The following is a 24568-nucleotide window of genomic DNA, read 5'->3' on the forward strand; positions in this document are numbered from 1 at the left end:
GTTTTCTTGTCGAGTCGACCTGTGAAATTTGGCGGATAGTGCAGCAGAAAATGTCTCTACCCAAATCCATGAGAAGAATTTATATATCCAGTATTTAAATGCTTAATATAAAATACATAACTGTTTGTTCTGACCAGAAAAATGAAGCATATAAGATATTAATATGTAAAATTGGAATGAATTCGGAATGTGTTTAAGAATTCAGGGTTTTTTGTTCAGATCTCTCAATGAGGATATGAGTAATATAGCAAGATGGTCCTAGAGCTAACCAATAATACATTTAATATATAATTAATAATCTGGATTGGAGGGTAGTAAAGGCACATTTTTAGTAGAGTAAATTAAGACGGGCTCTACTAATACGCAGAATTGTAAAAAAAGTGAAATCATTGTTGGAATGTTGAGTAAAAGTCTTCATGTAAGTCTTGGGTAGAACTTGTGGGACTCTGATACGAGGATGTCTGACCAGGCAGGATTGGGGTTGAGGAACACAAACCAGATATCGGTCCAAAACACCAAGGCCAAGGGATAATCCAAAACAATGCCAAGAGCCTCCTCGGGGAGGAATAGGTAGTTGCTGGATCTTACAAGCATAAGGCGCTGGTTTAAGTCCTGTAGCTCCTGATACTCTACTCGCAAAGGCTTTTCCCATCTCAATATTACATTGTTACTCTTTTTTTAACACCTGATTTCAACCCTGGTGCCTACAGGAGTTTGACCAACAGACCCCTAGATGGGTCAGACCCAAGGGATATTGGTTTGCCCATCGATTTGTTGCATACTGAATGTAGTGTGTTATTCCATTCTGACACCCATAAAATGATGTCATCATGATATAGAACATCTATGTGACCGTCTTGTCCAGCACACGGTCCTTGCGGTCTCTCTTCTGAAAGGACCCGGCACTGTTGAGAGGTATTGAGCTCAAGCAGCTCTCTGGCAGGGGTTGATATCCTTAAATATATGGCCGGTGTAGGGTTATGTGACCCTACGTCTTACAATGTGAGGATTTTTGGCCGTTGAAAGATATCACTAACGTCTACAACAGCAACGGGACCAATATAGCTAAACCACTAAAAAAAAAATGAGAGTTTTGCAGCTGTGTTATACAAATTCCTAAATAATTACATCCCATTTTAACGTTGGTGCAGCTGTCGCTCGACTGGTTTATTCGCAAGATAACCGTTTTATACTTTGTGAGGCACTAATTAGGGTGCAACGGTTTGCTCTTCTCCATCGCAAAGTTTTTAGGCATCTCCCACCATTATTTCCATCGCAATCTTTTTATTCGAATAAATAATCAAATATCGTAAGTGTCCTAATTCCTATGAAATATATACTTTCTCAGTACCTCGTCCAAAGCAACTTTGTAGATCCAAGTCCAAAGTGCGCCTAGACGGACATAATTTAAAATAAGGAGATGATTTTAAATAAATCTAACTTTGCAACTTGAATGAATATCTACCAACGTTACATATACTGGCATACATGGATCTATCCGCATTTATCACAAGAATTTGCCCAAATTCATCTTATTTACAATTTTAAAAAAAACGTGGTTGGAAATTCATGAAAATATAACCATATCCAAACCGAGGAGGACCATCGGCTAACCGGAGTTCACAATTCTTCGACATCATGAAGGATCAGTTCTAAAAACAAGGGGCTTCCAAACATTGCCATACTTGATGTTAATACCTTTCTATAAAAGCCTTCAAGACCCCTAAATAAAAGACCTCTGAGGTTTATTTGAAGCAAAAAAACGTATGTAACTTTACCGAGCTGCAGCTTCTACCTAAGTGCTTTATTTTTTTGTATGAATGCATAGTAAATTACTCACAGAGGGTTAGGGTCACTCACAGAGTGCTTTCTTTAATAATAATAATAATAATAATAATAATAATGCGTTATTGACCCCAGACAGTTGTTAGAACTGTACAAAGATTTTTTTTTATTCCTCCTCGATTTCAGATGAAATTTGCAGCGCTGGTTGATGAAAGGCATTAAAACAATGAGGCGGCTCGCCTAAATCGTAGTTATCGTGTCATATACTATATATATAGTTATAGAGTCATTTGCAGAAATCCCGGCAGGTCGTTATAAAAAATAAAACCATGTGTGTTCTATCTGATGACGGCTCCGAGCACGCGGACGCGACACTTCAAGATTATAAATATTCAGCTTTATGTAAAAAAAATTATAATAAAAAAAAATAAAAATAATATATATATATATATATATATATATATATATATATTAAGAAACAATAACTGATACATTTTAAAAGAACCGAAGATAATTCTGGAATCTGCTCAGAACCAGAAATCCGTCTTAGCAGCAGAAAGGGTTAAACCGATTCGAGAGGTTATTCACTTATTACCCTTTAGTGCATAGAATTCTCTGAACAGTGGTCTGTAACATGCAATTCAGGCTACTTATCAGCAGTTTAAAAAAAAAAGCTGAATTGCTTCCCGTTAACAGCGAGATTTGGAGCCTCGATTCAAAGGCTAATTGTGGCCGCTGATCGCTCAGCGCAGAAACGCACACCTGACATTTAAAAGTAATCTGATAAGTACAGTTATATCGTTTTGGATGCATAGGATTTGAAAACAGACTGAAAGTAGGCAGTTTTGGACACCTGGCTCAATTAAGATTTTTTTTTATCAAAATAGTTCAGATTATGGGGTTCGGTCCTATAACCCATCTAAAAACACAATCCTTTGCTGAAGAGCGTGCGCTAAAATAATACCCACAAGTCCCAGACACAAATAAGATAAGAGGAGAACCAGAAACTGATGTTAACGCATGTCATTGCCGCGACAGAAGCTCATTGCTGCCAGTGTGGTATAACAAGTGGCAGGTTTATGTTTGTTTTATTTTTGTTTTCTTATATCAGTTTACCATTGTTTTAAATGTATGTATTGTTTTATGTTTGTCCCTTAATATATATTAACCCTTTAATGACAAAGCCCGTACATGTAAGGGCTCAAAATGCATTGTTTTCAATGGGTTTAGGGACCGCCCATTGTCCTTAAGGGGTTAAGATCCACTATGGGGAGCTACTTGGAATTGGATGGGTAGTGGATAATTTGCTCAATTTTCATAGTTGTATCTAAAGCTGCCCCTCGTAGTCCACGTGTTCTCCAGTTCTTGTTACTCGTAAATAGCTAAGTCTATTCCGACCTTTCTAAAATACCCTGAATATCGTTTTCGATGGAACTTTCTTGAAGAAAATATATTCCGATCCCTCAGTTTCTTAATGTTGCGTTATCAAAAGCATAGATCACATCTTTTCTTCTGTATGCGTAGTAAACTTGTCATACCCATATGCCTGTGCATCTGTACGGAAAGGTACTAGGCTGAAAGGCGAATTCATTTATTTCCATGTGATGTAGAGAACTTGTCGGCATCCTTAGAACCCATAGAAATAATAATAATGCAAATGTATAGGGAGAGGACCTCATTGTCCTGTTGTTTTACCAAGTCTTCTGGACCAACTATTTCCACAAACAGAGACTTCATACGGTCAACAGCTAGGGAGCAAATTTACATTAGAATATTATGTCGGGAAGAGACAAGAGTTACGCTTTATCAAACCCATGTCTCCATAGTTAATACTTATAACTTCTACTAAACGATGGACCAGGGGTATGGGAAGCCCTTAATACTAATGCGTAAAAGGTATCACATGATGTTCTACTGAAAGAAGACCTGTTTAGACATTAATGAGACTACGTATTCACCCAACAAAAATTCACCCCAATATGGTGGACATGTAGATGGGGAACAGACCCTGTTACCCATGTGGCGGGTAGTGTGCACCTCCGTCACTCAAATATGGGACAAAATCTTCAATATTTTGGCCGTTAAAACAAGATGCTCTAGAGAGTCGTCAGGCACCCTACGGGTATGATGATCAAACATTGTCCAAAACCTCGGGGTTCATTCAGGAGATTTTCTTGGTGACCCGCTGCGGCTTTTCCAAGAAGTGACCTCAAGGTATGTTTTATTTCCATCCAGAACCAAAAACCTATACTGGTTTTGTCCAAATTCAAGGCAACTGACGATATTTAATTCCTGTTGTGCTCCTTGCTCCTAAATGTGTTTTTAAAAGATATACACGTCTCCGGATAGTTTTAGGCTTGCTTTATTCCAGACATATTTAGGATCTAATCATAATAAATCTCTTTCAGTGAATCCTGGCTCAGCAGCATAAAATATTCAGACTGACTTTCGCCTGCGTGAGAACAGCTGGTTTTCATGTCCACATGCCACCTCCATGTATTCATTTTCCAGATCTTCTTATTTCGCATTTGACAGATGCTACAGGCATGTATAGAAAACCGCACTCGCTTCCCGCAGCGTTCAGACCTAATTCTAATGATAACATTTTATATAAATACATGCCTCCCAAGTGTCCTTCTTTTTAATCTGCACTCATCTCTTGTCACCTGATGTCCCTCTTTCCTCCCCTGTCCCTCTTTCCTCCCCTGTGTCCCCCTTTCCTCCCCTGTGTCCTTCTGGCTTGTCTGGTGTCTGTAGATGAGTGTTTAATAATACTTCTACTACCCCTATATATATATATATCCATGAAAAGATCGTACCAGTAAACTGACACATGTAACCGACGCTAGGTAAATTAATTATTTGCAATAAGTAGTTTTTAGTGACTCAGTACCCTGGCATCGGAAGAGGATGCCTCGTTCTAGTGGATACAGTTACCATGGCAAAAAATAACCATAAGTAATATTTGATGGAAAGCTACACTGAATAGGAATTACGGTATGTAACCCTTAGATTTCCAGTTATGGTGGACTACAATTCCTATGATCCACAGCCACTACATTGAAATGCCAGAAATCCAGCGTTTTGCACTCAACATACCGTATTTAAATTAAACTAAATATAATTTAAAGGCAGATTATGCGATATTATCAAGTTCTTTATGCTGCTCTGTTCATTATAACTGTTTGCATCGTAATATATTTTCTGAGCTTTATTCAGAAATTCTTGGAGAAGTATGGAAGTATTTATTTGAACTCCCATAAATAACGCACATGCACAGATACGCACACATACTAACTCTAACACCATACAGTAGCACACACTTACCCCAATCCTGTATACTCATGCATACATCACATACTCTTTCCCTCTCCATAGCCTTATATATAGACTTATACATATGTATACACACATTCACACTCACTCTCACCCTCTCTCTCTCTCTCTCTCTCTCACATCTTCTCCTCTCCTCTCCTCCTCTTCCCTTTTCCCTTTCCTCCTCTCACTCTCACCTTTAATTCTCTTCATATTCTCATCTCTCCTCCTCTTCCCCTCTCTGTCTTCCATCTACGGCTCTCCCTTCCTCTTACTTCTCGTGCAGATCTTTTATCTTTAAAGCAGCCCCAACTCTCGGTTACCAAGGCAACAGAATTACACCATTTAACCACTCGGGATACTAGAGAAAACCTTCCCTCTCTTTACGACACGACCTGCCACAAAGTATCCAAGCCTAGTTACAAGTAGATTTGAACTTGGACAGTAAGCAGATGTGATGGAAATAGACCATGCTTGTACTATGACAGTATCATAGCAAAAATATCCTAAAAAGTTCTAATTTGAACATTTCTCGAAATATTAAACTTCAATTTTTTACAAAAGAATGCTGATGGTACCTATCCAACCATAAGAGCACAACTATGTTGGGGTTTGCGATAAAAAGGCAGGAATGGGTCATTCTGGAACCGAGATAACTCTGGAAATGTTCCCGCTCCACGCGGAGCACAGACCTCCATTCATTTTACAACTAGAACATATACCAGAAATATAAAGAACAGTCCCGCCAAAATCCAGGACTGTTGGGAGATAACGTAAAAAGATTCACTATACGTATAATTGAGTTCTCTCAGACCGTAACACATTTTTTTGAGGGGTTTTCTTTCTTTGGATTTGATTTTTTGGGTATCTTAAACTTTTCCGGTTTCAGCCAGAACTGGAAACAATCAGTTCATCTCTTGAAAAGATCAAACGAAATGTCATGAAATTCATTAAAATCTGGTAGCGCTGGCTCGGCCGCCTGCTTCACACGCGCACCTGTCAGCACTTTTCCAGGCCCTGATCAATCAATCGGAACATGCTTTCTGAATACAAACTTCTCGTTTAGAACGGGATAGCTTCCAATCTCTCTGTTCCGCCTCAAACAAAGGGACCGCGGGCGCGCCGCAGACTTAAAGCAATTATTCCTTTCTAACCATTCCCACATTACACGGCAATTAAAAACATTTCCAAAAAGGACTTCTAGCGCTTCAAAGTCTGCCTTCAAACCTTTTGTTCCTGGGTACAAAAACAAAAAAAAAGTGGCTAGATTTATATGAAATCTAATTTAATTATAATCAAAATATAATAATGATAATAACGGGCTTTTACGAGTTACGGTGCGGGAAGCTCTCTTTGAAGGCCGTTATTGGGTTCGGTTTGGTAACCTCGAGGCGTTCCTCCAGCAAGAAGAGGTAAGTCGATCCTGGGTTTTCTATACGTTCCATCCAAGTGCCTTCCAAGTGTCCCTGTTTTCGCAGGTCAGTCCTTTTTTTGACACCCTACGGTGGATATCTTTGGGTATGGTGGGCAGGTAACCTCGCTGTGGTCACGCTCCTCCATGAGTTGACCATGTCCCCTCCTGCCTCGAGTCCTATCTCCCCCTCCAACACAAGTGTCCTGATGGGGACACCTGGGGGTATGTTTGGTGGAGTAGTTGGAAAAGTGGCCATTTTTAGTTTCTTTATTCCTGCCTTTTAGAATACAGACACCGCGTTGTCTTCAGGCGGACAACCTGGTGCAGCTCAACAGATCCGGGCAGATCTAGGTATGCAGCGCAGTCCATTAAGGGCTTGTTGGTTTTATCTCGCTGTCTCAGATAAACTTTGAAGGAAACATTACGTTCAAAACCGATCAATTGGCTGTATTTCCTGAAGCCTCCCTCCATCTTTAAACTGTTGGCCATTATTTATTTTAGTGATGCCCGTGAGACACAAAAAGGGAAGATACGGTGGAACGTTCTCTTTAATCACCGGCGCGGTGTGCAGAGATGTATAGACACAAATTGCCGTATCTGTATCGGCAATCAGATGACCTTAGAGAGTTATGGAATGTCTCCCAAATCCAATCAATATTGTCTTCATGAGATAAGTTCGTTAGGGCAATTCCCTCCGATCAATGAGAAAGATGCCGCAATAAACATGATTTAAAGTGGAGTGGGGTCTTGGACAAGTACAATTCATTTAAGGAAGGATATTATCTAATTATTAAGAAAAAAAAACCCCACCTCCTTAAATAACCAATTTAATCTGGAAATTAGGTTTCTTTACGTCTTGCACGAAAGCAGCGACTGTAAAGAAAGCCCTGGAGGCAGCCTAAGCAATAACGGGGTAAAAAATGTTTGCACCACCCCTTTTTCTTTTGAGTGGTCAGTATTCCAGAGTTGGTTGAAGGGACACATTGGGGGGGGTAGTAAGGGGTCTTTATAAGATGACATTTTTTAACAGTTAAGACTTGGTGGGGGTCTATGACTTTTTGGGGTACAGGTTCTGGTTTGGTAGTTACTCTATGGGCTGAGTCTCAGGGGAGTTGGTTAAAAGAGCCGATCGTAGGATCAATGGCTTGTGGGCTATATCGGCAAGCTTTTGGGGTAAGTGTGACACACGAGGACCCTCAGTCAGTATTATTAAATGGCTATACTGTGGATTCTATAGGTTCAACTTGAAATTATATGTTTAGATTCGATTTTTTATTTGCGTTTTGTTATCATAAAATTTTACAATCTAAAAAGGACTATTATTTTTCGGGATCATAATCCAGTAGGAATGAATTGGCTACGGGGGCACTTAAACTGCTATTTTCTATAGAGGGGCCACATCTGTACCAATCCAACAAAAACAAGAGGAAATGAAGCCACAAAGAGTCGAGTGCCACTCCAATACTGTTGAGTATTTATTTTCGAATCCACATGGAATAAATTATATCTTGACGCGTTTCGCACACCAGTGCTTATAAGCTTGTTCCTGTTGGATAGGGGGGGTGGGACAGCGGGTTAGTGACTGGAAATAGGGACTGTCCTGCAAAATACGGTTGGGAGGTATGGGGTGGAGTATAAATATCTTTCTGTCTTTCAAATGGAAGAAGAAGTATCGTTGCTTTAGGTGGGGTGGCTACTTTTTGTAACTTTGTTACCCATCGATAGCTATTTATTTATTCAATTTAATTTTATAAAGCCATGTCTTGCTGTGACTACTTTGTAGACAGTATGCTTATTTTTTACTTATAGGAAAAAATATATATATATTTGGAAAAATATGCAATAATTTATTAATTCAATATTAAATTATTTATATGTACTTATATACATATATACTTATATACATTATATACTTATAAGAGGCGTGGCTATGGTGGGGCTTTCTTTTTTTTATTGGACCTTGAGCTATTGATCATTTAAAAGAAGAATAATGGGATTTATTTGCAGAGTTTTATTTATAAAGCTATTTCCTGCTGTTTCTATACACATTATCGGGGCTTTTAGGGCTGTAGAACCCTGCGATACCCTCATACCCAGCAAACATTCTGAGCTGCTACAAAAGAGGGGCATCAGGGGAGGAGAGAATCAGGGGAGTAGAGAGGGACATCAGGGAGGAAAGAGAGGCTTTGGGGGGAGGAAAGAGGGGCATCAGGTGAGGAAAGAGTGACATCAGGGGAGGAAAGAGGGACATCAGGGGAGGAAAGAGGGGCATCAGGGGAGGAAAGATGGACATCAGGGGGATTTGGGTCTCAGAAGAAGAGCTGACCAAACTAAACACAGGCATGTGAGAGATATGTATCCAAATGATGATTAACTGAAAAATGTATGTATTACTCATGGGAAGAATGTCACAAAAACCCAGAATATGACCCAAATTCTCCATACTCTCTGTCCTTTGCACAATCACCGCACCTCATCTTCGTTTAGCTGAGCAGCCATTGAGATTCTGGGCCAGATCGCAGCGTGGGGGGAATCACTTGGGTGGGGGTTTAATTGACTCTTGGTGCAGTGCCCGAGCACGAGGGCTCTTCTGGGGGATTTTCTTGATAATTAAAAATATTTCATTGCTTTTTTTCCCCTCGTCTGTGAGCAGCGAAGCACTTTCCTGGTATAAGCAGAATGAGGCTAATTAATCCTGTCACAGTCACTAGTGGGTTATTAAAATGTTAACTGCAACAAGATATTTCCTTGTTATTAACACAAAATGACCAGTTTAATGAGATTTTTGCAAAAGATGCCGTGGACCGGTTAACTCCTCCGATACCGGCCACTAATACGAACAGAAATAGGTAAGCGGGTCAGTTGGTGTGGATAACAACTCTTAGTGTGCTCAGCCGCCATATTGTTTTATATGTTTGTATTATCTGAGCAACAAGGGAAGTTATACCAGAAGATGAGGATATTCCAGAGGTCACTAATATTTTAATGCTAGAGGGTCAAAGGCTTAGATATAATGTAAGGAAGTTTTACTTTACCGAGAGGGTGGTAGATAAGTGGAACAGCCACCCAGCAGAGGTGGTAGAGGGTAATACAGTGAGGGAATTTAAACATGCATGGGATAGAGATACGGCTCCTGAATTTAAGACGAGACCAACGACTGATTAAGATTTGAGTCTTTACAGCAGGAGAAACGGGCGACTAGACGGAGGGCCGATGGGGGCCGATCTGCCGGCAGGTTCCACGTTTTCTCATGTTCTCTTGTGTTTACTGGCGGGGATTAGGAGAAGACACATTTTTGATCATTGTACTTGTTCTACTCCAAGACCAAGAGGTCCAGGGGGTGCAGCGGATTGTCCAGGGACTTGATCCCCCGTCACAGGTGTCATCATTATCGTTAAATCACTCAGAATGTCAACGTGGAGGAAATCTGTCCTCCCAGGGAGCTGGATGCACATTTCTCCCGAGTCACATATAAATGGGAGATTTGTGGAAGAGCCTTCGAGCTGTCGTGTTGCAGTAATGTCTAATAATAACAGAAAGAGTGTTGTGTTCAATCCCATCACTTCCAACCTCAACGGCCAGAAATCACCCTTACCGAGCTGGCATCGGATAATTGAAATGTCTCCCGGCATCTATTTCCTGCCGCTTCCTCCCGTTACAGGTTAAATTCTGAATAAAAGCAGATCTTAATGAAAAAAAGACACAGGGGCATAATGGTTGCAACTGCAACTATGTCCTATGATGTTGGGGGCCAAACCCAGAACGATGACTGTGGGGGTAAAAGACAAAGAGGGTGGTAGATAGATGAAAGCCTCCCAGTAGAAGTGGTAGAGGGTAATACAATGAGGGTACGAAACATGCATCGATGGTGGGGGCAACATATTTAAAACATTCTTTATTTAGAATGCTCAGAACGCTTTGATACATTGTTATGTCCCTCGATACAGATGTAGGGATATCCCTAGAAATGCTATATATAGTTTTTCTAAAAATCTCCAATGGATTGAAATCTTGTGGTTGGTTGTCCTTTAAGGCAAATTACTCCAAACTGAGATAGTTTTTGGTCACTGATGATGGTAACCAAACTCCTGACTCAAGAGCAACATAAGGATGATGTGGAACTTAGATTTTTTCTGGCAAAAATATTTTTTTGATAACCTTTTGTTTTATGGGTTCACAGATGCTCATTATATAACGTGCAGAATCCAGGAATGCTCCGAGACCACAAGGAGCGGACCCTTCTCTCGATCTATCGATACCAACTCTTTAGTCGTACAGGACGACTACGTCTTCATTCAGGTAAATGATGTTAAAAATTAACCATGCCAATAAATGAGCCTTTGTCGATGACATCACTAATGCCAAACTGAAATTAATTGTGTATTAAAGCAGATCTGTCACTTTTCCCAAATCCTGCATTTTACAGATCTGTAAATTAAATAAACTTTTGTGTTATGGTGTTTAAAAGATTTGTGCATTCGGATTCTTACGGATTGTAGTTTTAACAAAATTTTCCAATTTTCTTTATTTGTACGAATCTCTGAAAACGAGGAGGAACTCCGACAAAACAAACAGAAATTAAGCAAAGATTTACGGATTTTTGTTTGAATTTTGTTGGTTCATTCACTTTAACGCCCACTCTGTCTCCCTCTTGCGCACTCTCTCACAGTCTCATTCACGTTCTATCACATCATCCGCTCTCTTCCTACCTTCTCCGTTGTCCACTTCCATGTCCCCCGCCTCCTTGCCGTGCAGCTCTGCTTCTTCGCCTTTCAGAGAGAGTGCGAGTGAGTGAGTGTGTGTGAATGAAGAGCAAGAGAGAGTGAATGAAGGTGAGTGACAATTAAGTTTGTGCAGGAGATGTGTTTAGCCCAATATATTTTCTCATACATGTTATAACTACGGCCAGTGCCCCCCAATGCTAGTTTGGTGAATACTGAGAGGGGGGGTCTAATTAGACGTATGAACAGAAAGCACTCCCTTTAATTTCAATGAGAGTGCTTTCTTGACACTGACTACTTCCACCAGCCAATCAGTGGTGAGAATTATAAGACCTTAGAGGAGCTGCAGATTCTCCCTAAGATAAGTACTTTGTTTTTTGTTTTCATTTTTAAAGAATATGTGTTAAATTATTCATAAAGTATGCATTCTTTATACTGTCCCTTTAACGCTGAATACAATATATTTCCCATCAAAAAGAAATTTGGGACAATTTTGAAGATTTTGATGATAGTGGGTGCTGTGTCCTTGCTCATTCCTCGGTTAAAATTAATGGGATTTTGTGTGTTTCTGATAAAAAAAATGATGTGTTAAAGCTTTAGTCAAAAAGAGACACACAGATCATATCGCAGCCAATTTGGCTGAGAGAGCTCGGAGTGTCAGGTGGGTAATTAAAGCCACAGGCACTCAAAGGATGAAACAAATTATCCTCTTTCTAGATTTCCCTTGAATTTACATCACTGAGAACCATTGGCAAATACATCCCTACGTGATCATTAATATTGAATTGATGTAATTGGAGTGTGATTTCAATCTGTCTCTTGACTGCAATGACTCTCCAGGCATGTGCAGAGAGGAGACACATTTTTGCTTTACAATGAGTGGAATAAGGAGTATTGAATACGTTGGGCAGATATTTGAAGGTCAATGCATTTGCACCCGTAGGGAGAGTCTTACCCTGTATCTGCTAATAGTCATTTTGGGCTGAAATTCTTAACAGTATCCCCCAGGAGGAAGCCTATGATTAGGGGCACCTGAGTGCAGGATTTGTTTGGAAGCCCCTATTAGCCCTCACCCCCTAACAAACACACACATGCACACACTCTAACACCTTAAACTAACACATACACACACCCAACACCTTACACTAACACATACACACACTCTAACACCTTACACTAACACATACACATATTAATAACACATGGCTGCCTCTAAATTCTCAGTTAAAGGGTTATGTTAGGTGTTTGATACATTATTAAGGTCAAACGCTGTATTGGCTGTGCTCAATTAGAAAAGTTAGATTTATTTCAGATCCAAATGATTCTGTAGGCTACAATCAAAAGCATTCTACATGCACTCTCTCCTGCACTCACCTTGCACAAAATCTGTCTTCAGAGCAGCTTGCGCTCCTTCTGCGGGCTGCCACTACTACGTCAGGGTCACCAAAGGTCGTGTTTGTGACTCTACTCAGTGGCTTGGTTATGCACCAGCCACACCACCTTAGTGCCCCTTGATAACTTTGGAAGGTGTTACCTTCGGACCCCACGGCAGCTGTCTCATGGGGTCCCCTAACAGCTCCCATAGTCCGGTTGGAGGGCATCTGGATATGACATCATATCCCAATGGCCCAACAGAAGGCAGCATACAACTTGTGGAGGATTCATTAACAGAGAGAGAGGTCTGTGCCAGTAGCTGCCCACTAGATCTCCACCTCATCTCAGGTAAACCTGGACTTGTTGGAGTTGAGTTTGCCCTGGGTCCCGTCATATTTAAAGACAGCCTTGCAACAAGTTTTCCTCTAATCCAATAATTGATATAAATATATATGTATGAGTTTCTCTGTAAATCTCCATCACTAGGGTATCTGTACTTCTCTAATATATTAACTGCTTTAATGTGTGCAGATGTAAATCAGGTTCCCGTAAACTGAAAAAGATACTGATTTACTGTAATCAATGCAGACTGCCTAATGTTCATTGCAAGTTGTATTTCAATTCAAATAGTTCTACAAACTCTCAACATTCTCCACAATAAATATTGATAACCATTTGTTACAGGATCTCAGCAGTAAATGTGTCTATGAAGTCACCATGGTAACAATAGCTAATAGTTTCACCCTTAGGAGAATGCCAGCTCGTCTCTGCAAATGTTGATCCGTGTTAGAAAAGTGATTCTGGTGCAAATTTTGAAGAATTGCCTTATCGTCATGCCAACCGATCCAATCAACGTTAACATCCTAGTTCTTCCTTTGGTGGTAAAACCACTCTTCAAACTTTGTACAACGTCTTTTTATACATCACCCCCCATGTTGGGTGCCGTCATGGTGGACAGTGCGATCTCATGTTGAGTTCTGTTAAGTTGTCTTTTTTGTCCGAATCAGCAGTCTGTAATACGAGTCCATTAGGGATTACTCATGACTGTTGATCATTGGAGTTGTCAAATGGTGGTGGAGTTGGTCATCCAACTGGGCAGACCTATTGAGCTTAATGGATTTCTATGTCATGTTGAGCTGATTTTGTTGGAGACCCTTTTGCAACTTGATTAACTACTTGATGACAGCCGGGTTTATCTTAAGAGACAATTTACAGATTTTTTAGAAGCTTTATAGGGGTTTGACAGGGAAGTCATCTTGATAAAACTTCAAATGTTGTTGAGTTGATCATCAAGTTGACTTTCTTAAAGCAACCAAAAGTTGACCAAAGCAACTCAACCGTCCATTGAATAGTCCACAAAGAAATGGCACTTAATGGCACTTAATGATTGTTCTTTAGGCCTTCTACATTAGCAGATATAGTTCAACCCTTCATTTGAACATCTAAGCTTTGGAAACAGATTTGGCCAGCCAGTCCTCCAAGCCAGAGCTGTGAAACAAACAAAAACTTATTGACACATTGTTCCTCTTTGTGTCAACCTCTTTTGTTGTCTCTTGAGTAGAGGAGATATCAGTATTCACAACCATATGAGCAACTTCAAATGCTACCGGAAAATGTGTTTGGAGTTCAGCACAAAGGACAGCGACTTTCTAGTCAACAGAGGACATAGGAAACAAAAAACAATCCTTTGACCTATTTTCAGATTCAGAAATATCTGCTTTAAAGTAGAGTTTTGGAGTGTGGTATCCATAAGAATTATAAAGTAAAATGAAAATGTAAAACAAGAAGCAGACAGCTTCCAGACAGAGTTCATCCCCTGCAGTGTACACAGCTATGTGAAATCCGTTAGGGTCGGAGGACGTTTAAGATATCAGTCTGAATAATTCTTAAGTCAATAAAAGAAATCTCTCAAGCATTGAAAATCCTTTCTGTTAAAAATGTAGCTCTTCTGTGCCTCTTTATGGAAGCCAAGGGATGTGCGAAAGTCTTACTACGCCCCATTGACGTGAGTGTCGCTTCAGTAGATACATGGCCATAAGTGTTCAGCACAGATGGTTGGTTAATGAGGTTGGTTCCCATTTGGGTCAAACGATTTGGTCATATAGGGATGAGGGGGGTTTACATTAAGTAGGAGAGGTAGGTGGGCTGGTGGGCTGGAAGAATTAATCTTGCAAGGCGTAGAGTTCTTTTTGTGATTAAATGTCTGTATCTGTGGAGGCTACTTGAACATCAACAGAAAAACATTGTAACATTAGGTCCCTTGTGATACATAGTTCTCTAGCAGTATGATATTCTGTATGGATATGAAACGGTGGTTAAAACCATCAGGGTTAGCCCTGGGTATCAGGGTTTTACTCTCAGGTTCTTATGGTGAACGGGGCAGGTTCTTAGGGTCACACAGTCTTGAACTGACTCCTTAATATTCTACTGTGATAATGTAATGATATCTGATATATTCTATAAGGGAAGGAGCAGCGTTGACCCCAACTACTCCCTGACTTCATGTCCACTCGTTCCCCCTCTGATCTTCATAGCTCTGCATAGGTAATTCCGCCTATTTACCTTCTTTATGCCTATAAGTAGCAAGAAAGGCAAAGCATAGGTAGCCAGCCCTGGAAACTCCTAGGTACGATAATGTGGCCACTAACTGGAGGCATGCAATATTCCTTTAATAAGGCTTATTAGCCATATAGCATAGTTCTGTCTGACCTCTCTCTGAATAAGGTCCACTAGAAGGTTTATATTGCCTTAGCGGTGGGCCCTGTGTGTATCTTGTGCCCCCCACCTGCATGTACTTCTGCTAACATAGGAGTAAACCTGATGTGGCCCTCTATCATCTCAGCTGGTTGGTTTAGGGTTGTATGGTAGGGCCAGCGCCCTCTTGCCGTTGCCCACTGCCTTTGGATTGCCGCCAGTCATCGAGGGCTACTTAAAATGCAATGACTGCGTTCCTGTTTTATTTGTTTTATTTAGAATGTTGGAAACCTTGCACCTTTTATTATAATGACACAAGCTGTTTCAGTGTTGACACAAAGTGAAACGCGCTGGATATTTTAGTTATTCAAGGTGTCGCACATGGTGATAATTTGTTTTTATGCGTGTAGAGTTGCTCATTTTGTTCCTGAATACATTGCACTCCGCAGAGACATGTACAGGTCAGGAGGTGCGGAAATAAAAAAAAAAATTGTCTCTAGTAATTTATTAGTAGTAAAAAAGAAATGTGTAATTCAAGTTTTATTCCAGTCCGCAATGGCTAGCGTGAATTCATCAGATATGATTGAAGTGTTTAAAGTATCTGTTATTATCTCGGAGTTTGAAGTTTTTGCGTTCACACCAGTGATTTTGGAACACAGCTTAGTGCGGACGGCACAGAGGAGCCATCAAATTACGTTTTATTTAAAAGAACAAAAAAAGTATCATCGCTGATTGAATTGTCTATCCGTAATGAGGATCGCCAAGGTCATCGGCAAGTTGCGGCAGCGGCGGTGGGTTCTGGGAAACCAAGATTAAAGCTGTCTTTGGGCACGGGCGTAATCCAAACAGAAAGGAGAAACCTCATTAAGAAGTCTTTTCTGGATCGCGTTGTGTTGTAACTTTAAAATTGGGCTTGAATGTTAGTTGTGTAGGAAATTGTTGGAAGGAATCACAGATCAACCTTGATTCTCATTAGGGATCAGGCCAGTTCCTTTTAAGGTTGAAGTCCTACTGTTTTTGGGGGGATTTCTGAAGGTTTTGTATTTATATTGTTAGTAAGGTACCCAGCAATGTGCGCTAAGTAGATTTTTACTACTTGAAGCAGAAGAGCAGGACAACAGAGGCTCCCTTACGTCTTGGTAAATCTAGTGTTCACTGCAGATGACACTAAGGTTTGGTTCTGGCTTCAGCTGGCGTCAGTCTGGCCCAGGCTGACTAAGCCTAGGGCTGGCAGTCCCCCTTGTTCAAAACTGGGGGACAGATCACACCCCCCCCCCATTGCCCTGCTCCTCACAAGGGAGATCCTTTAAATGGTAGATTTTCTAAGATTGCATAAATTCATTAAAACCAGTAACATTACTGTTATTATTTTATTAGTCGGGGGTCGTCTGGAGATGTCTTGCTCATCTCTCTAGGATCGGGATTCAGGACGGTGTGGTTTTTTTTTTTCTCGCTGCATCTTCTCTTCCCTCTTATCGTTGAAACACATGATTAAAATCCACACATAGTAACGCCGCGGTCTATATTAAGAGCGAGATATCAGGACTCGCCGTACATTTTGCATCTCGACGCTCTTTTTTTTTATTTTTAATTCTGAGAAGCAGAGAAATCGATCCACGCAATTTATTTTTAACTTCTAGCTCCTTAGCCGCCATTGATTTTTTTTCTCGCCAATCAATTGCTCAAAAAACAACTCATCAAGGCGGTGAGCTTCCAAGGATTGGTCTGGTCCGAAGCCTTTATTAAGCTCGACATCAAAAGCTTATTAAAACTAAGTAGTATTAAGACATTTACTGATATACCTGACATTGGGACCTCCTACCAGCATCTCGCGAGGGGGCTCCAGGTAGCCGGAGCCAAAAAGTGCCTAGTTATTGCAAACGGGAGAGGGCAATCACCATGGAAACCAGTGGACTGTTCCTGCTGTCAGCTCCACATTTTGCACAAAACACCCATATTTACTTCTACCTGAACAACCCTCATAGGTGGATCTGCCACACATTCATGCTACCCCTATGTATTCCCAAATAATAAAAAATAGCTAATTATCTCATTTAAAAAAAAATCCAGAATGTGTTGGGTGCCCTAATTTGGCTAAAGCTTTGTATCTTCATCAATAATTTGTGATGTCCCTTTAAATTGTCCAATTAACCCCTTTTTCTTTGGCTAATCTAACTAATGTTTTTCATGACTATAGCCCAGTTTTCCTTGGAAAGACAGATACAAACCAGCTCAAGCCGCGTGACAGAATAATCTTGGGAAGACAGATGTGTGTAATAGCAAAACAGATTTGTCCAAGAAGATTCATTCACTTTGGCCTGAGGCCCAATTAAACCCGTAAAAGCAAAATTCCAGAAAATTAGATTAATGAGAAAATCATTAGCGAGCGAAAAGCTAGATAATTTTGCAAGAACACGACTGACGATCACAGAGCAAATAATTGGATGACATTCATTAAATCTACACTAAAACAGAGGATTTAGAAGAAAAGCCGCCCTAATCCAGGGATTTACGAATTTGGCTACTTTTCTTTAAATCGTATTTTTTTAATCGAAGACATTCTAACCTTTTACTTCGTTGGTACTACCAACGTGCCGTTGGAGGGGGCCACCTGCACATGGCGAGATTGACGAGTACCCTTGAAGGGCTCTAAAGTTTCTTCTGAATAATGGAATCCTTGTTTTTCACGAAATATCAGCTACATCCAAACTTATGGCCTCTGTATAAGCCTCTACCACTTCTGCTACGAGGCTGTTCCACTTATCTACCTGCTGGCGATGGGGGTCTCCAGAACTGTCCCTAATACTCTAGGTGAGACCTGACCGGAGCTCTGTCAAGTAGCAGCTATAGAAGGGAGAATAATCCACCTTTGGCTATTTACCAAAACCTGATCCCGATTGACATTGGCCCCTTAATATAAGACCAGGCTTATTGGCCGTATCCAAATACCCTTGGATGCCATTGGCATCAGATGCATGACGTCACTGTTGGTGACATCATAATCTTGCAGGAAACATTGTGTTTGTTGGTATCCTTTCCAACCAGTTTCCTCTTGTTTTCTCGATGTTTTTATTCCCATTTATTAAAAAAATATTACGTTCCGCATCATCATATTTGCAAAGTACCCTTCATTCCACCCTTAAAGTTCTCCCCTACAGATACTCCAATCCAACACAGATTGCCGAGGCTTCTCACGTTTGCCGACTACATCTGCAGTCCTCATACAGTTCTTAAGATCCAGGCATTCAATCCTCGCGGAGTTCACCCTATCCGTCAGACTCCGTGCCAATTCCTCCAAGTAATACTCTGAATGGAGACAGCAGGTGCTGCGGCTCTTTATTTTTCTTCTTTCAATATCATATATAATATCTGTTTTCTCCCTAAAGCGACGCGGTATTACTGTGTAACGTGTTCTGTTCTTAATGGGATTGAGTTCCCCCAAGATATAGCTTCACGACATCAAACAGCTGTTACTGGATTCTAAGCTTCGTACCGTTGTGTTCTGTGGTCGCAATCTCTGCCTTTTTTTTTATGGTTAAATTGAATGAAACCTTGAAAGTCATTTTCCATTTGCAGAAGAAAAAAAAAAAATATTTTTTTTAATAACAATATAAGTGGTTACTTAATAGGAACATGCATTAGTATAATGGAACTGCCTATATATGTTGAAATGCCATTCACCGATGGTCTATTTACTAAAGAGTGAGTGCACTCCCAAGAAACAACACCTGACTCTCGTACACTCGACTGGTGGGTAGGGAAGAGCTGAGTTGATGGAAGTTGAAAAAAGTAAGCAACTTGCAGACTTATTAAAGGGACGGTGTAATGTCCTCGACAGGCCCACTGAAGAAGAATGCATGCTGACCCCTTCGTGAGGCTGCCCTGCTGCAGAGGGCAGCCTCAGAAACTAATCTCGCCACTGATTGGCTGCTTGAAGCTGTTATCATATGGTTTAAACTGAATGTGATGGCTAGATGGTCCTTTAAACCACAAAATCTAAAATAAATGGGGGTCACCTGGACTTCCTAATAAAAATGGCTCTCTTTGGTATGGTAGGTGACATGGGTGTTAATAATAAAGGTCACCTATCATCTCCTTACCCCATCTATTGGTCAGTGGGATGGAGGCAGTAAAAATATCTAAAAATACCCAATAGGAGGCATGAGGCGCGTCCTGTAACTACCCTTCACCACCAATCTTGGGCTCAGTTGGGACATATGGAAATTTACTCGATTTATGTACCTATTGGGAAGGAGAGGTTGAATCACCAGACGGACCCCATGCCCCGTCTCTCCATCCATCCATCCTGCCGCTGGACAGGGGGTTACCAGGAAGATTGTTGGGTTCTGTATCTGCCATGTTTTCCGTTTGAGGCTAACCTTGTGGTCTGGTTAGACTGATATGTTGATGGATATTTGTTGATGCTGACACTGGAGACACTCGTCTGTCCAAAATATTCTTTATTTATTTGTGGATTGTATATGATGAGTCAATACCAGACTTGCTGTCCAAAGGAAATCCAGATCAGATCCCTGGGGGTTATGTATAAAGAGCAATTCGGCCGGTTGTAAATGCAGAGCGTTCATTTGGTTTCCATGGTGATTGCGAATAACGGGCTGAATTGTTCTTATTTGCCATTAAATTCTATTTTTTATTATGCTTTTAGTCTGTACATCAGAAAAATGAGGGGAATGGTTCTTATCTGCCGTCGGATTCTATGTTTTTATAGTAGAAAAAAATCTGTTAGAAATCATTACCATGCATGAGTCAAGTTAATCAACCTACACAAATACCAATAAAAACATTGGGTTTTGACCATTTTTCTTTTTCCCCCTTCTTTATATATGTTATTTTCGATGTTTATGTAACATAATTTTCCGAAATATTTTTTTTTAATTATTGTATGTTTTTGCATTTCCAGCTGTTTTTCATATGATGATATATGACCTCATATTAACTCACATTGTGGATTTTCTGTATTTTCAGGCAACCTCTGGGGGACGAGCCAGTTATTACGTGTCATACAGACGAGAAGCTTTTGCTCAGATTAAACTTCCGAAGTATTCCCTTCCGAAGGTAACACACAGCGTTCCGATTCCATTGTATCCCATGGATTAGTGAAGAAAATGATAATATACAGTGAGGGCAATGAAGTTACTGAATCCGCCTCTCACCAAGAGGGTCACTATGGGGATGTTTTTGATATATTTTACCCCTGAAGGATTTTTTTCTCAGCCATCCCAGATCCATTCATGCTGTTTGTGTTCGGAGGACCATCACGCTCCCATCCGATTAACCCTATCCTTCCTTTAGTAAACGTTCAGAGATGGTACTTAGACCCTCATCAGTACTGAGATGCTCTATGCCATGTTACTCATCAGCACAATACCTTGTTTATTTAAAGCAGATCTGTCACTTTTCCCAAATCTAACATTTTTGTAGTTCTTTACGCTAAACAAAGTCATGTAAATATTATTTAAAGACTAAAATAAGCGATATATACTGTTCTAAGCATCTGTATGATTATTCCTCCACATTGAGTTATCCATCCCCTATTGAAAAGTTGCTGGTTGTTGCTGATTGTTTAAAGTAAACCTTTGTTGAGGAAGGAAGAACCTTCGGGACAGGAAGTTGACTGGATAATACTCGTTCAAGGCTGTTTATGGCTCTGCAAGGCCGTAAACATGGCTGATTTATTAAAGCTGTATGTAGTACATGTCCTCCCACTGGTTTTTCGTTAATGTCCCATCTGAACCAAGCACGGAATAGTGTTGTTTGTGCAGGGAACTGCCAGAAATGCAAATTAGCCGTTAGCTTTGGCCCAGTTGCAGCTACTTTATCATACAATGAATGATCCGCTTTCCCTCTGATGACAGGACATGCATATTATCAGCACCGTCGAAAAGCAGGTATTTGCCGCCGTCCAGGAGTGGAACCAGAACGAGACGTACAACCTGTACATCTCCGACACACGCGGTGTGTACTTCACGCTGGCCCTGGAGAACGTCAAAAGCAGTCGAGGACTTGAAGGGAACATTGTCATCGACCTTTACGAGGTATTCGGCAAGGTCATTATACGACGCGCCCGGGAGATAGGCGATCAGGACTGCCCAACCAAACAATAAGCATCTTCTACCCTGTTTTATCTAAGCAGGCAATATTTAACATTTATGAAAGTCTAGTATGTGTCTCTATATTTCATAGGTACAACTTAATATTCATTTTATATTTATCCTAAACTTAAACATTTTTTTGAGGCTTAGCATAGAAACGGGATAATACGCTACGATCGCTGCAGTCCTAGATTATGTATATTTTTTAATTTCTTTATGGTTTTTTTCCAAATTCCATTAACATCTGAATATTTATGAAGCTGGTATCAAAGGTCATAAAGCCTTTTGCTTTGGTTAATAAATATATATTCTATTAAAAGTCTAATTCTAAAATCAAGTTTGAGCTATACAATGGTGATTCTAGAAACATGGATATATGTTGAAAATGCATATCCTTACTTTCCTACACAATAAATAATTGTGATATTTTACTATACCAAGCACTTTGTTTAACCTGACCTGTTTTTTTTACCTCTTTGCTCACTTTTTTCCTAGGTAGCAGGGATAAAGGGGGTATTCCTGGCGAATAAGAAGGTAGATGAGAGAGTGAAGACGTTCATCACATACAACAAAGGCAGGGACTGGCGTCTCCTGCAGGCTCCTGACACAGATCTAAAAGGGAACCCCATCAACTGTCTTCTGGTAAGTACTTTGTGAAAGAACCTAATAAAACTTTGTATTATAATGGAGCAAGCCAGGGTTCAAAATGGCGGACGTAGAAGCTAAGCGAACAAGTAAAAGTAGATTTTGGGGAATGCGTTGAGAATATTATGTTTTGGGTATTGGCATATTGGTCCCAGAGAATCTGGTGGGAACTTGTGGACAAGGGACTTTATGGTAATTTGTATTGAATGCATCATGGCGTTTAGGTCATGTGGCTCCTTGTGACATCACAGATGTTTCTAGTACCTGTCATAACTTATTTGATAGACCATGGACAATAGTAGATTTTTATTTTTGCGTCTTTTGTTACAGCCGTTCTGCTCCCTACACTTCAATCTCCAAATGTCAGAGAACCCGTATAACTCAGGAAGTATTTCGAGCAAGGCTACAGCGCCATGGCTCATCGTGGCTTCAGGTAATTGACTTGCCTTCCACTTGTTAATGTCTAATGTTCTAATGAAGAACCCCCATCACCCTGCCAATATCTTTGTAATAAAGTATTAGGTATGTCAGTCATACATATTCCATGCTTTCTCTTCATAGTCATTTTGTGTTACACACCCATGATCCTCTGGCACTCTCCAACCTCATAATCTGGAAGTTTACTAGGGGTAGGAAGAATGCACGGATTCACTCACACGGAACATAATGTGCTTTGTAATGATGTGTAAACAGATGCAGCAAATGGAGCCTCACTGTGACCTCATTTTTGGCAATATGTGGTTTCACGTAAGGGTCATCTGACATCATCAGAGCATATAAGCATCCCATTTAGGATGAAGGCCGACTGGGAAAGGCGACATTAGAGAGCTGTGGAGAAGGAAGATACACATGGAGGGAACAACGAAGTAAGGTCATCCATGGAAAACACCTACCCCCTAACCACGAAACACTGGGGACTCTACTGACTTCACAACTATTCCACCAACGAAAAAAACAAAATGGCGGAGGTTCCCCTTTAACGAATGCAAATAAGCATAGGGAAGCACTTCCTATAAACTAGACCAATGAAATACAAAAAGAACGGATGTCTTTTCCGGGTCTCCTGACACTTTCGCAGCTCTAACATCATCAAATGCTCAGGAAAAGTATGAGATATTTGAGTATTTTTGTAACGTCAGATAGCCTTGGCTCTGGTCGCGGAACGGGTGATGTATATTGGAAATAAAGCAACTCATCAAAGTTATTGGAAAGGCCTACAGCAGATGGATTGTTGGGCTCAACAATTTCATATAAGATTGTTATTGGTATCAATTCTTAGAGAACAAGCTGTCTTCATTAGTTGCAACATCTCTTATTTCGCTCTAACAAATCTTTTTTGGAGTCACCGGCTGGGGAACAGACGCTTTTAGAACCGACAGCCTCATGAAATATTATAGAGACTGTTGGGTAAACCCATAACATTTCAACCAATTTGTGATGTAAAGTGAGATTTGTCGAAAAACAAAACTTTCAGGATCTCCAAAATGTATATCGTATCTGTCTTGGGCCCCCTGAGTGGCCCCCACAGTCCACTGCATAGGACCGGTCCATCACAGCCTGCTATCTGGAACTGGGCCCTTGCGATGGGGCCACCAGGCCATATTAACAGGGATTGGGACCTGGTGCCCCCATTGCAAGCATGAGGCAGGGCAATAAAAGGAGCATTTGGCAAGGCGGTGGAAGGAACATGGTGTGGAACGATGCAGGGGGCCCTGTCTTTAGGCGAGTACCGGACCCCAAGATTTCTGATGGTGGGCCTGCATTTGCCTGTTACCTTACAAAGCTTTGATTACATTACATCGACGGCTAAATATGAGTCCTGCACCAGTTATACAGCAAACAAATTGCAGGAGGCAGCTACAGTAACTGGAATTATTTTACTGGAAATATATAGAAAACTGCTGAATTGTTTAAAAGTAAGTTAGCGGGGAATGTGTACTCTGTATTGATTACTGGAAGGTGGCAGGTTCATTGTAAATGATAGTTAAGATGAACATTATTGATTTTGGCTACAAATTTGTTCTAAACAAGTATTTCTGCGGAGAAACGTTGCACACATCACATTGATTAAAACTTGAGTTATTTATAGTGGATTAATAAGAACCGATATCAACGTAATTCTTTACATCTCTGTCTCCAAGATGAAGTTGCTGAGGGCCTGAGAAAGGTAGAGAACCAGATGAAAATTAAAATCTGGGTATTAAATCTGATTTTAAGTGATTGTTTATGTATTTTGTCCATTTTTTTAGGTTTTGATGGGTTTTGGTTCAGTATAAGTAATTTTGTATTCTGAGACCATTAATAGGAAGGTGAAGTAGAGTACTCTCAAACTCCTTTGACTCTGATAACGAAGAGCAGGGATGGGGTAAAGCAGGTGCAGTGGGTTTATGGCACCCAGGAGTGGTTACGAGGCTTCAATGGGGTCAATGGGGCCATGGAAGGTCAGGGAGTAAGGGCGTTAGGGTGAATGTGTGTGTTATTGTATGGTGTTGGGGAGTATGTGTATC

The 24568-nt window shown here is 40.5% G+C and overlaps 1 protein-coding gene across 1 annotated transcript in view; it reads left to right on the forward strand.

Moving 5' to 3' along the window:
- Positions 1-24568, forward strand: part of LOC149288790 (VPS10 domain-containing receptor SorCS3-like) — a 204871-nt gene that overhangs the window by 141541 nt on the left and 38762 nt on the right. The window contains exons 7-11 of the mRNA XM_089491469.1: positions 10695-10813; positions 20290-20379; positions 21180-21359; positions 21912-22058; positions 22392-22494. Coding sequence (XP_089347595.1) covers positions 10695-10813; positions 20290-20379; positions 21180-21359; positions 21912-22058; positions 22392-22494 — 639 coding nt within the window. The remainder of the gene's footprint in view (positions 1-10694; positions 10814-20289; positions 20380-21179; positions 21360-21911; positions 22059-22391; positions 22495-24568) is intronic.

The sequence above is a fragment of the Sceloporus occidentalis genome, unplaced genomic scaffold (genome assembly GCF_023333645.1).
Source record: "Sceloporus occidentalis isolate IW3139 unplaced genomic scaffold, rSceOcc1.0.p SCAF_50, whole genome shotgun sequence".
Lineage (NCBI taxonomy): Eukaryota > Metazoa > Chordata > Lepidosauria > Squamata > Phrynosomatidae > Sceloporus > Sceloporus occidentalis.